This window comes from Hippoglossus stenolepis, chromosome 2, assembly GCF_022539355.2.
Source record: "Hippoglossus stenolepis isolate QCI-W04-F060 chromosome 2, HSTE1.2, whole genome shotgun sequence".
In the NCBI taxonomy this organism is placed as follows: Eukaryota; Metazoa; Chordata; class Actinopteri; order Pleuronectiformes; family Pleuronectidae; genus Hippoglossus; species Hippoglossus stenolepis.
Genome location: NC_061484.1, coordinates 15,659,846 through 15,672,056, shown reverse-complemented (window position 1 = coordinate 15,672,056; position 12,211 = coordinate 15,659,846). Strand labels below are relative to the sequence as shown.

The 12,211-nt window shown below is 44.0% G+C and overlaps 1 protein-coding gene across 7 annotated transcripts in view; it reads right to left on the bottom strand.

Annotated features, from left to right (window-relative positions):
- Positions 1-12,211, bottom strand: part of rbfox2 (RNA binding fox-1 homolog 2) — a 38,205-nt gene that overhangs the window by 11,436 nt on the left and 14,558 nt on the right. For 6 of the 7 annotated variants that reach the window (XR_007034690.1, XM_047341902.1, XM_047341901.1 and 3 more), the window contains 4 exons: positions 4,218-4,424; positions 2,376-2,549; positions 1,807-1,860; positions 1,585-1,677 (listed from right to left, as the gene is read on the bottom strand). Coding sequence is in view for 6 of the 7 variants with exons in the window: in XM_047341902.1 (XP_047197858.1) it covers positions 1,585-1,677; positions 1,807-1,860; positions 2,376-2,549; positions 4,218-4,424 (528 nt within the window). In the remaining variant the exon portion in view is untranslated. The remainder of the gene's footprint in view (positions 1-1,584; positions 1,678-1,806; positions 1,861-2,375; positions 2,550-4,217; positions 4,425-12,211) is intronic. The other variant, XM_047341900.1, reaches the window with a different exon arrangement.

The window sequence follows — 12,211 nt, the reverse complement described above, 5'->3', positions numbered from 1 at the left end:
ACAGTCACCTACAAGTATCAGCCATTGCACGACAATCTAACCTCTACTGTTTAAAAAACCCTGCTACAAACATAGATCATAAAAAGCTTAGAAAAAAAATGGAAACAGATCATGTCAGAAATTAAAATCTAACTTGGGAGGGAAACTACGCAGAAAATATTCGAATCACAAAAGAATGTATTAAACTTGGTCCCATCCTCCAGGGTTTATTCTACCTGACTATATGATGGGGGGGATGGACAGAGATATGGAGGGAGGGATGGACAGCAGAGATGCACAAGGGGACACAAACTGGGAGAGACGGACAGACAGACTGGCCTGGTGAGAAAGAGTGAAGAGAGATGGAGGAGATATATATACACACACAAAAACAAAAAGGAAAGAAGAGGGAACGACAGCTATCTGTTGCATTCTCTTCATTTGTTCATTCTCTCCTTATTTTTTTTTTTCAGCACACCCACACACAGGAAAGTGCAGGACATTCAAGACCATGCAGAAGAGCTTTAGTAGCTTCAAAAAATAGACTGAAAAGCGTGATTTGAAAATAAGATCTGGAGCAAATGGCAAAAAGCGTGGTGTGTTTCATCTCCGAGGCCATTTGCAACTGAAATCCGAGCTCATGCCGACAAATTAAAAAGAGATGTCAAGACAAAATGCACTTCCATGAGATCTGGTTCTCTTTTTTTTTTCAGGAGTGGTGGATGCAAGCATGTGTGTAAACATTTTTTTTTTTTTTTTACCATCCATCTCGCACATCTGAAAACAGCTTTTTTTTGTGTTTTTAAGCTTCAGAAATGACACCACATTTCTCCCAGCAGTCCCATTCCCAAAAAAACGGACCCCCTGAAAATGAGCCCCATCATGCATCAGTCTCATAACACATCACACATTTAAATAAAAAAGAAAAAGTGCGACCCAGTGGCACCTTTGTAAGTGAAAGAGTAAAAAAAAACTCCAAAGATCTGCCCTCATGATCCATTCATGCAACATACAGAATCCTCTTAAAGTCACCAGCAAGCACTTTTTTAGAGGAAAAATAACTGAGAGGCCGATAACTGCTCTTCCAGTCGTAACCATGAACCAAAAACAGCCACTCGTCATGATCATGGCAGGTGTGGTGATGGTGATGGAAAAGGTGCAGGAAAAGGAAGATCCTACATGCTGTGACAGAAGCGCAATTTATCGCCAAACAGTCGTGTCGCAGCGACGTCTCGCCAGCCATGCCTGTTGTGTAGCCACTCCACCCAGCATGCTTTGCAAACCACACAGCTTTTAAAGATCAAGGTGCAATGGACAGCCCACGACATCAACGACAAAGAACAAACAACAGCATGAACATCGACAGGAAGTGCCGTCAGAGGAGAGACGTCTTGTGTGCGCAGCACCACTGCACCATGCTATAGTGAAGCCAGAGGGGGGTTAGAGTTGAACTCATACAGCCCATCAGGAGAAAAAAATCCTTCTCTGGGGCAGCAACGACCAGGACAAAACTCATTCTCTTTGTCGGACATGGGAGGGAAAACAGAGGAGAAAATGGTCATCATTTCAAAAATTCACAAGAAAGTGGGGGAGGGGGTGAGTTACCTCGATTTTACGTCCTTCCACCAGCGTGCCGTGAAGCTTCTCTCGGGCCCTCTCTGCGTCCGCGCTCGTCTCGAATGTCACAAAGCCGAAGCCCTGCGAGCAGAAAGGAGACGAGAGTGGAAAATGAAAAGGAGGGGGCGAGCGAGAGGAGCTTTCACAGTCGTTGGGCTTCTCCTGAATTTCATTTAAGTCGCTGAATTTAAGAAATTAGCCGTTATATACCTTGGATCCCCTCTCGTTGAAAATGATCTCCACGTCGAGGATTTTGCCATATTGCTGACAGGGGAAAAAAGAGAGGAGAGGAGGAGAATGAGGAGGCTGCAGAGGCATGTAAGTCATGTGCTGTACTGCTGCCACGGGGTGTCAGCACTGTTCAGGCATGATGTGCTGGCACCGGGCCAGCTCTGCTCGTCCTTTTCTTCCCACCAGATCTTCGCTGCCTCTGCTCTTTTCTATGCAGCACATTTTAGAGACGTTCCTCTTATAAAACCACCCAGCACAAGATCACGTTTTTACACACGACTTTAGAGATCCTGCTGATCAGACCTTGTTGTAGATATTCTGGTAAATATGACAAACTAAGATTTATTGGAACGGAAACCAGCATGACAGAGGCTTTTATATATTATTTAAAATGTATGATATAATCAGTAAACGTCATTTCAGGTGATGACGTGTGCTGACGTTACTGAGTGGCTCCGTTGAGTCGTTATATTTACTAACTGTGTGTTTTTAAACCAAAGCTTATGTCACATTAATAAAAAAAAGAGAGATTATTCTAGTCTACAAACCCCAAACATCTGCCGCAGGTCCGGGTCTCGGAAGCGGAAGGGGATGTTGGACACGTGGAGGCGCTTGGGGGTCCCCTTGGCGTCCGTATCATCCCCGATGCTTCCCCCGCCGCCGCCTCCTCCTCCCGAGCCAACCACGGACTGTCCGTCAATCTGGGAGGAGCCATCTGACTGCTGGGACAGAAGGAAGTGTGGGAGACACAGAGGAGAAAAGCAGAGAGAAACGAGGAAGGATTGTAAGATAAGAAAACAGTGATTATAACTAAATATAAATATAAACCTCAGGTTTTTATTGATTACACTGTTGAAGCTCCAGGGAATCAATTAACAGTGGTTTTCATGAGACAGTTGTTATTTCCTTGAGAAACCGATGAATGATTTTGTCGTACAACATAAATCAAATTGGTTGTTTTTGATGGCAGAGGTTTTAAAATAGGAAATTGTCACATTCTAGTAACAGAAACCAGAGGGTGTCATTTTTGCTTTAAATGAGACAAGTATTGATAAATATGATGAATTTTCTGTAATCTACTAACTGCTTCTCTATACTAACTCTACTTTATATTTATTCCATTCTAAACTGCAGCAATGAAGCCTTTGTGATGTGTTTTCATTATTTGGGCATCAGCACAGGTTCTGACCTTATTAAAAACAGTTCAACATTTAGGGAAATGTACGATCTGCCTTCTTGCAGAGCGTTTGCTGCAGATCGATACCGCTCTCATATCTGCCCGTTCAAGTGTAAAAACAACAAGCACGGGTACGCTCACTTCCTGGAGTCAGACTTTAAGTGGAATGAGTATCCGCCGGACATCACCAGTCACAATGAATAAAGTTTGGTTCTTGTCATAATAAAATGTCACCTTCGCTACTGTAAAATCAATTTAGAAGAAAGGTTGCTTTAGAAAATTTCACAAGCCAAAAAACATGTTTATATGACTTCTCCACTTTTAGTTGGAATAACTTCACACAAAAAAAAACATTTTTAAGTTAGTAGAATACAAGTGCGGTCACTTTATCATACGATCAACTGTTCCTGGTGTCAATTAATAATTGAGTTCATTACTGCGTTAGTTAAACTTCTTGTAAATGTTTAGTGAAGTAATTCTCTTTATTTGACTGCAAGAAATCTGTGGGGAATCAAATATCAATATGTGACAGTATGGCGTGTAGAAAGACTGAGTAATACTGAGTAAATACTACAGTGGTACAGCAGTTCTATTACTACTAATACTTTTAGAGGTGCTTTCACAGTATTGATCACACTGCTAACTGCCACTCATTCACGTCCTCTATCCTGTCGCACTCTGTCCTACGTGTGCAGCATTAATTCAACAGTTTGAACAACTTTTACCTGCCTTCTTGAATTCAAATGGATTTTTAGCTCGGCCAAGGAGGTTATGTTTTCGTCTGCGTTTGTTTGTTTATTAGTGCGATTGCGAAAAAAACATATTAATCTGTTCCTTTGAATTTTGTGGAGGGCTGGAGCATGTCCCGAGGAAGAACCCATCAGATTTCTCTGATCAGGGGGCAGATCCAGAAATAGTTACTATACTATTCAGACAATAATTCATGAATGTTGATGAAAGAAAATGGAGTGTTTTCAATTTGGTGCAGATCCAGATTTAAATTCCATAAGGGGACTGTTGGCCATTGGAGGTGTGCACTCTCTCAGTGCCAATCTAGTTTGAATTAGTGAGGGGTTTGAGTTGAGAGTCTGTTATGAGACAGTCTGATTGGTGCAACATTTCCAATCGATAACACACATTCCTACACGCTTGTATGCTCTATGTCCCAGAGCCTTGATGTGGGCTACACGCAGAGAAAGAGGCCGGCACTCACTTGGGCACTGAGGCTGTTGGCGGCGATGGCAGCAATGTTAGCTGCTCCGCCGGCTTCCACGGGACCCTGGACGGCCCCCGCTGCATACAGGCTGCCCCCGTAATCCAGGGCCAGGCCGTTCTGGGGGGGCGGCGGAGGAGGTGGAGGGAATGCGGAAAAAGGTGGGGGTACGAGTCCCTCCTGACCACCAGCACTATCCTGGGAGCCCTGTTTGAAGGAAGCGAGAGAAGGAAAGGGGGTTAAAAATAATATATCTGGTGCTATCTTTTGCTGAGAGCATCACTCGATCACACAGAGACCACTTCCCCGAGAGCTTCAGTCCAAAAGTCATACAGGCGTGGATATTATATTTCCATTTCCCCGTGAGTTTGTGTATGTGTGTAAAAGCGTGCATGTATCTACACCCCCACTCATTAAATATTCACTGCAGCCACATCTATTATTGAGGGTCAAATGCCTCCATGCTCAGTGTGTCGTACAATGGCGAGTGACTAACGCCTGCGCACACGCACTCACACACTCCCAAACGCCTCTGCACACAAACCACCTTTGACACACCAGCGCCCACACACCTTGACGCTCGCACACAAAGGCCAGCTGATACTGAGAAAGCCTGATTATAAAGTGCTCCGTGTAGGTTATTACCCCCAGAAATTACTTGTGTGAGTTACCAACGTTGGAGTGCGTAGGAGAACAATACAGGCGCCCACAAACACATGGTGGAGACACAAAAACATCACACGGGCCGTAACACAACACACACACACATTCCTCGCTGTTGGCAGTGGGGCATGGATACCCTAAATGGTAACAGTTAGAGAGCAGAGGGAGACAGCAGGGACGAGAGAGAGAGGGAGAGGGGTGGGGGGGTGGATGATAAAAGGTGATGACTGATAGAAGAAGAACGACCCGTCTCTGATCAGACCATCACTGTCTTTCACATCTTATTATAACTCTCTCACAACTAACCTGGATAACCTATAAAATGTGTTACTGAGGAAATGTTATGGGTAATAATAGTAAAATGTATGCATATGCATTCATTATCTCTCAAGATAAATTAGGATATATATAATATTTAATTATATTAACAAAATAGCTGATGAAACAGATTCAAAAGACACCTTAAAGCGAAATCCATCCTGATCCCAGCAGATTTATGGGTCAGTGGTTACGCTCAGTGTGTGTGTGTGTGTGTGTGTGTGTGTGTGTGTGTGTGTGTGTGTGTGTGTGTGTGTGTGTGTGTGTGTGTGACTGACAGGCTGCAGCGATGCCCATCTGAGTTGCACAATAGATCACTGTCCCTTTGGGAGTGTTAAAAGTGTGTGTGTGTGTGTGTGTGTGTGTGTGTGTGTGTGTGTGTGTGTGTGTGTGTGTGTGTGTGTGTGTGTGTGTGTGTGTGTGTGCGCACCATCTGTCTCCCAGATTTTGACCTTTCTCAGCGTCACACCTGTGACATGGCAGCCAGGCCCCTCGACTCAGTGACAAACGGGGGGGATGCACTCGGTCGGCACCGATCACCTCGATATTTTGACATGAGAGTCGAGCAGCGGCGGTCGAGCTGCGGCGAGGAGAATCTTTGTGTTGTCGGCAGCACAGGTGAACTAAAGTAAATACAACTGAGCTTTCTGTGTTACACTGAATATTTATAAGACTCAAAATAATAAATCATCAGCGATAAAAAATTTAATGGGTAGACGGTAATTATTTTTTTAACATCTTGTCATGTTGATGACAACAAAACACAAATTAATTATACCTTTGCTTCAAAGTGCATCTTTTTTATCCGGAATCTCAAGCCTTTCATCTTGTCAGGTAGAAATTATTTATTAACCAACTTTTAAACCAGGATAACTTTTAATAGCTTGAATCATACATTAAAATTATTATTATATATAAAATGTTAAGAAAGTGGCAGCCCTTATGTCAAATTCAGTGAATCCAAATAATAAATAGTGAGTGAAGCATCAACGGAAATAACAGTCTCATGTTTATTTACTATGAATAAAACCTTCATTCACTAACAAATCATAAATTCCTCAATGCCTTTATGAATCCATTACTACCATTAATGTTTCCTATTTGAATTATATTATTATTTTGTATAAAATGCATTGAATATCAGATAAAGATTGTTATTATTGTTATTAACAAATGTTATTTTTGTTATTTGATGAGACTATGATTATTGTATTACTTTGCACAGAGATTATATGTTAAAACCTGCTGTTTGTTAGCAAGATTACACTCAAACAAATTACTGGATTTCCATGAAACTTGGTGGAAGGATGTGGTGTTGGTCAGTGAGGAACCCATTAGATGTAGGTGTATATCCAGATAAGGGGACGGATCCAGGAATCTATTTCATTTTCTTCAACATGTGTTCCAACATTTTCACCATTTTCTCAGAGAATAATTCATGGATCTTGATGAAAGAAAATCAGGCACGTTAAGGGGACTGATATCTATGAGTGTGTGAAATGTGGTGCAGCCTGATTAAATTCAAGGGAACTGGTGGGGCTGGGTGGAGGTATGTGCTGTTCTAGTTCTGAAATAAAGAGCTCTCAGCAGTTTAACCATAGTGGAACCTTTCATATCGTGGCATCAGCAATATCTTGATAAGTGTCATCCTTAATTCACATATTTAATTAAAATGAATCGCGGTGCCATGAGAAACTACTTCACCCGGTGGCTGCTCCTCTTTGCTTTGAACTCCACCCCTTATGACGGCAGCCCCGGGTTTGCCGGCCGTGATTTCAGCAGGTTAATCACAACCGACAATCCCTTTATCTCCCTCCCTGCCCTGATAACAGGCGGTGAATGCATGTTTATCACCAATCTCAGCACTATAAGCCTGTTACCAACCTGTGCTGCCATACTCCGCTTTTCATAGCCGCTGTAAAACCATAAACTGCTGCTGCTCCCCTGCCAGGTGAGGAGTCACTGCCTCCGCCAGAATAGAAACCGCGTTCTCCGTTGTCAGTGCCTGGCACTTGCACAATGACGCTGCCAGATGACTGACCACAGTGTCCAAGTTTAACTTCATTCACATGTTCAGATGGCAGCTGTGTCCGCTCATCCGCACCCTGCAGCTGTATGAACCTCTTCCAATCTCATTCACCAGCATCCAAATGAAGATTTTGCTAAATGATAAGTTACATCTTTGCTCCCCGTCTTGTTTCATGAAGCAGCACCATCTCCTCTCACCTGGGCTTGCTCATTACCTGCACAGCCTGTTACAAAGTTCATTATTACGACTCTTGAGGGTTTTGCTTATATAATACCAATATGTACGAAAATATACACCGTCAAGAACTTTCATTTTATTGCACATTAAAGAATTTGGGATAAATACTGATTTCCAGGGGTTTCCCATGGTGCATATCTTTGCATAAATTTCACCTCCCTTCATTGTTTTCTGTGAACAGCAGCTATAATTTTACGCTCCAACTAATTAACATGAGCTCAAAATTAGACCAGAAGAAGTTTTATATGTGAAGATGCTTCTCTTTGTGGTAAAAAAAATAAAAAAATAAAATAAAATAAAAAGGTTCCAGTCTGTTACATCACTGATTGTAATAATGTGAACATGAGCTGCAATCCTCAGATGAGACATCCTGAATTTATTACATTTGCTCAATCCAGACAGAGGATGAGAGCAGACACTGTAAAAAAAGAATCAGTCAGTTTGGATCTGGCAGATTTAACTGCAGGAGACAAAACACGCTAAATGAAACACTGGATAGCTTCGCCTTCAATCGGCTCATCGCAGAGTAACTGTGTTTGCAGGGGTGATAGCGATAGCGTGCAGAGCAAGTCATTCTGGGTAACCAGGTGGGAGATAACCTGGATGAGAAACAGGTTTGAAGCAACTGGACCTGCATCCTTAGTCCTGCTAAAAAGGCAAGGTTCCTGCAGGTTTCAACAAGACGAGACTTTAAAGACCAGACTAAATGGAGTTTAGGATCTAGGTCGAGCAAGATTGATATGAAGAATTATTTACACTTCCACATAATTGAAGATAAGGTGAGGTAGCGAATAGAGTAGAGAATAACGTTATCTCACAAACTACAGGCAGAGACAGTATCCATAGTTTTTCATGCAACCAAAGTGAGGATAAATTCTGACTGAGGCTTTTTAAAATAATCAGCTATCCGTTCCATTGTGGTCTTGTTTGTAGTTTTATCACAGCTTGCCAATATAAACGGCACATGGATGCCACCAAAAGATTTATCTTTGGAAAACAAGACGTACCTAAACATATTTAAGACCTAGTCAGTAAAATGTTGACATATCTAAAAGGTAGGGTTGGTCATTTGTTTCCGGTTATCAACACGACCAATTCATTCAGACTGAATTAAACCATTTGCTGGTGTATATGTCTGTCGCTAACCGACCTGCCTGCCTACATGCATGTGCTCTTACTGCACATAACTGGAGTCTTCAGCAGGAAGGAGATACACCGCTGAAGCAGAGACGATAACCAGAATATAGCGAGCGAGTCACGCTGACCTAGCTTCTATCAGTTGTCCATCAGTGCACGTTCATGTGTTTTGGGGGCGTAGCTTTAACGGCAGGGATGATGGGAAGGGGGTGGGATGTACTGGTTGCAGGTTGCTAGCAAGTCGCCTACTCTTGCTAGCTTTTCCAGGATTACTGACCCTTGCTTTAAGACCTTTGAAGCCTAAAATTCAGATTATTACATTTCGGACTTTTCTTTTCGATTTTTCAAGACCCTCCTCAACTCTAAAAAGGGAGAGTTGATCGCTCAACACTGGTCAATTGCTGAATTGCGAAAAAGCAGATTCACTGGAGACAGCAATGAGAGAAACGTCTCTGAAACAACCTTTTTAAAGAGCAGCTGTATGAATGGCAAGGTCGACCTGTCTGTTGTTTTGTCGGGGCCACCCACTGTTTGGTTGCAGACTACTTAATACACACAGTCATTACCCGCATGCGGTCATTAGCAGCCATCTCAAGGCACCGCTGTGCCCGGTTCAGAGTGAGAGCAATAAAATTCTACCTTTCATCGTATTATAGTCGGGAAACTACCCTCCTACTCTGCATCAAAATGTTCAGCACGGCTCCACTGTCGTCGTACTCCAGTCCCAACATTCATGACTCATGACACAACTCACTCGACTACACATGAGTCAGTCTTGGATTTGACAAGTTGTGATGCAACTCAGACACAACGATAGTGACTCGGATTTTAATGCCGCACACTCTGGGGCTGTTTTGTTCCTTTGTCTGTGATGCTTGGAAATAATATATACATGTCGTTTTCTCAGGCTATAGCGAGGATCAAATTGTCTTTCTGTCCTATCATCACATCCTCCGCGCTGTTGTTGCTCACACACAGAAGCAGACTACAGCCTAGCGGGAGAATGGACAACCCCGGCTGTTGCTGCTCCCTTTGCCAGACCAAAATAGAAGCGGCAACACAAGCCAAAAAAACAACTTGTGTTTGTGTTCGACGATTGGCCTTTTCAGAGGAGATTCATTTTAGCCACATCTCAACAGCCCCTCTCTCTCTACCTGATACACTGTGTCAACAGCTTGGTATCTCCAAAAATAGTGTGGGCCTGTGTGCTGCTGCTGCTGCCTCTTGTTTTTCCCCTGTTCTCTCAAACCGTCAAGTTACAGGCCTTTTCCTGACTGCAAGGATAAAAGCATCCAACGAATTAATTCACATAGGATAAAACCGGAAAGTAGAGAAACACTGAGAGGGAGGGTATTCTTGGGCAATTGAAAGAGACGTGCTGCCCTGCAACACAAGCAAAACTGTACGCGGTGCATTTGTCTACGTTTTGTTTGTGTACATGTCGTGTGCATGTCAGCGTGTGTGTTTTCTCGTGAATACACTCCCCTGGCGTTGAGGCATTAAGGGTTGTGTAAGTGTATGCGTTGGCCAGGCAAAGCCAGTGACTCAGAGCAGTAGCTGTAGCTGGCTTACTTTCGGGTCAGTTAGCAGCGGCAAGTGTGTCTGAGGAGGCATGTTATAAAATGTGCTTGTCTGCAGCAGTCTCACTACGCTAGAAGGAGGAGGAGGAGGAGGAGGAGGAGAGAAGGAGGAGATGGGGAGGAGAGGAGAGGAGGAGAGAAGGAGAGGAGAGGAGGAGAGGAACATGGCTAAGAGCTAACTGGGGCAGCACTGGGTCATTTCACATGAATAATGACATTTCAGGATCTTACTTTCTCGGGCCTTGAGCCATTACTCTATAGCCTAATTCAACAAACTTGACGACGGAAAATGTGATTCATACCGTTATGCAGGAGGCTCATATTTTGGCTGAATAATCATATTAACTGGGGGAAGCTGCTTTCAGTTCGCATCTTGGCTGCTGTTACCCAGGCTGCAAACAGCTGGAGAAATGCTTAAGACTCTGCTGCGGCATACCGATGAGCCAGGAGACACCCTCTTGTTAAATTATTCCATCCCCGCGTCAGCCCCTCTTCCTCCTCCATCACTCTTCCTCCTCCTCCTCCCCCTCTCGTGCTCTTCCTCTCCGCTCCTCTTGCTGCTGTTCTCCCTATCCTCCCACTCTCTCTCTCTCTCTCTCTCTCTCTCTCTGCTGTGCGCTTCACTTCTTTACGCTTCATAAAATCCAGACGGGACCCCTTTGCATACGTCCCGCCCCCACACGTGTCAATCAGGGCCGCTTGCCCCATAGCAACGGGATATCGGCAGCGCACAGGCTCCTCCTCCCACACTTGTCTCCCATCTCCTTATAGGGTAACATGTCTGCCTGTCAAAGAAACCCCTCCCAACACGCCCCCTCCCCCCCACCGTCCTTTTCCCTTGTAGGGTGCCACATACGATTCCAGCTCCGGGACACTCGCCCTTTTAACTTAAGGTACATGTGGGCAGTAACACACACACACACACACGGGCCTGTAGGACTCACACACGATCACTGACTTCTCCTGTCATCTCTGTAACAATGGTGGGTCCGGGCCCGCTGCAGAATTTAATGAAAGATAAACAAGCAGACAAAAAGATGATGACGCCATTTGTCCACATTTACTCGTCATTAAAGCCAAACACATGCAGGTGAGCACACAAACTCACAGACACACATGTGTTTACCAAACATGGACACACCTCTTTCAATACATTAGGTACGACCATGAAACAGGTTTGTCTTGTTCGGCGCTCGGGACGAGCTCTGTTTTAATACATCCTGTTGTCCAGTGTGTGTTCAAAATGTACACAAGCCGGCTGTAGGACACTGTTGTCACTGTCAACCGCACCGCCACTGAGTCAGAGGGGGCCATCCCTATCTATTTCACAGGCAGCTTCTTTTCTTCTCAAAGCCATTACAAATGCAAATAGCTGCTAAAGAGGCAGAACGATTATGGCTGCTCCAAGTTTGAGCAATTTCATAACCATCTTTTTTATTTTTACAGCATAGTGCCAAAGGTGTTTACCTCTCATGGTTCTCCCCTCGACGTTTTCCCTCACGCCTCGAACTATCTAACAATCTGTTCAAAATGAATGACTCATGCGAGTTGCCACGGCAACACGGCTCACTGGGATCATTTAACGGCCATTATTGTTAACCCTGCGAAGAATCAATAACGAAATTTGGGAGGTGGATGAGATTGGTCGGGGGTAGAGGTTGGGTGGGTGAATCCTCACGATCCGTTTACAGTTTATGTGAGCGTGGCGGTGTGTATAGTTTCGCAGCAGGTAGGCGTCTCTCCCTTGCCTTGGGGCACACGCTTAGGTGGGGCTTGAGAAAATATTTCAGTCTTTTGCACCCGATCTACAACTCCAGCTCTCTCTACCTCCTTCTGCACAGGCCGAAAATATTAGCAGAAAGTAATACCGTAAAAGAACTGGAAAGAAAGAAATGACTCCTGCCATGAGGCAACTCTGAACACTTACACAAATGTGCATAACTGCAAAGTCAGCTTTGCAGCCGAAAAAATTGCGTCACCAAGCAAACTACCTCCCTCCAGTTGACCTACAATATTGTCACGTCTTGACG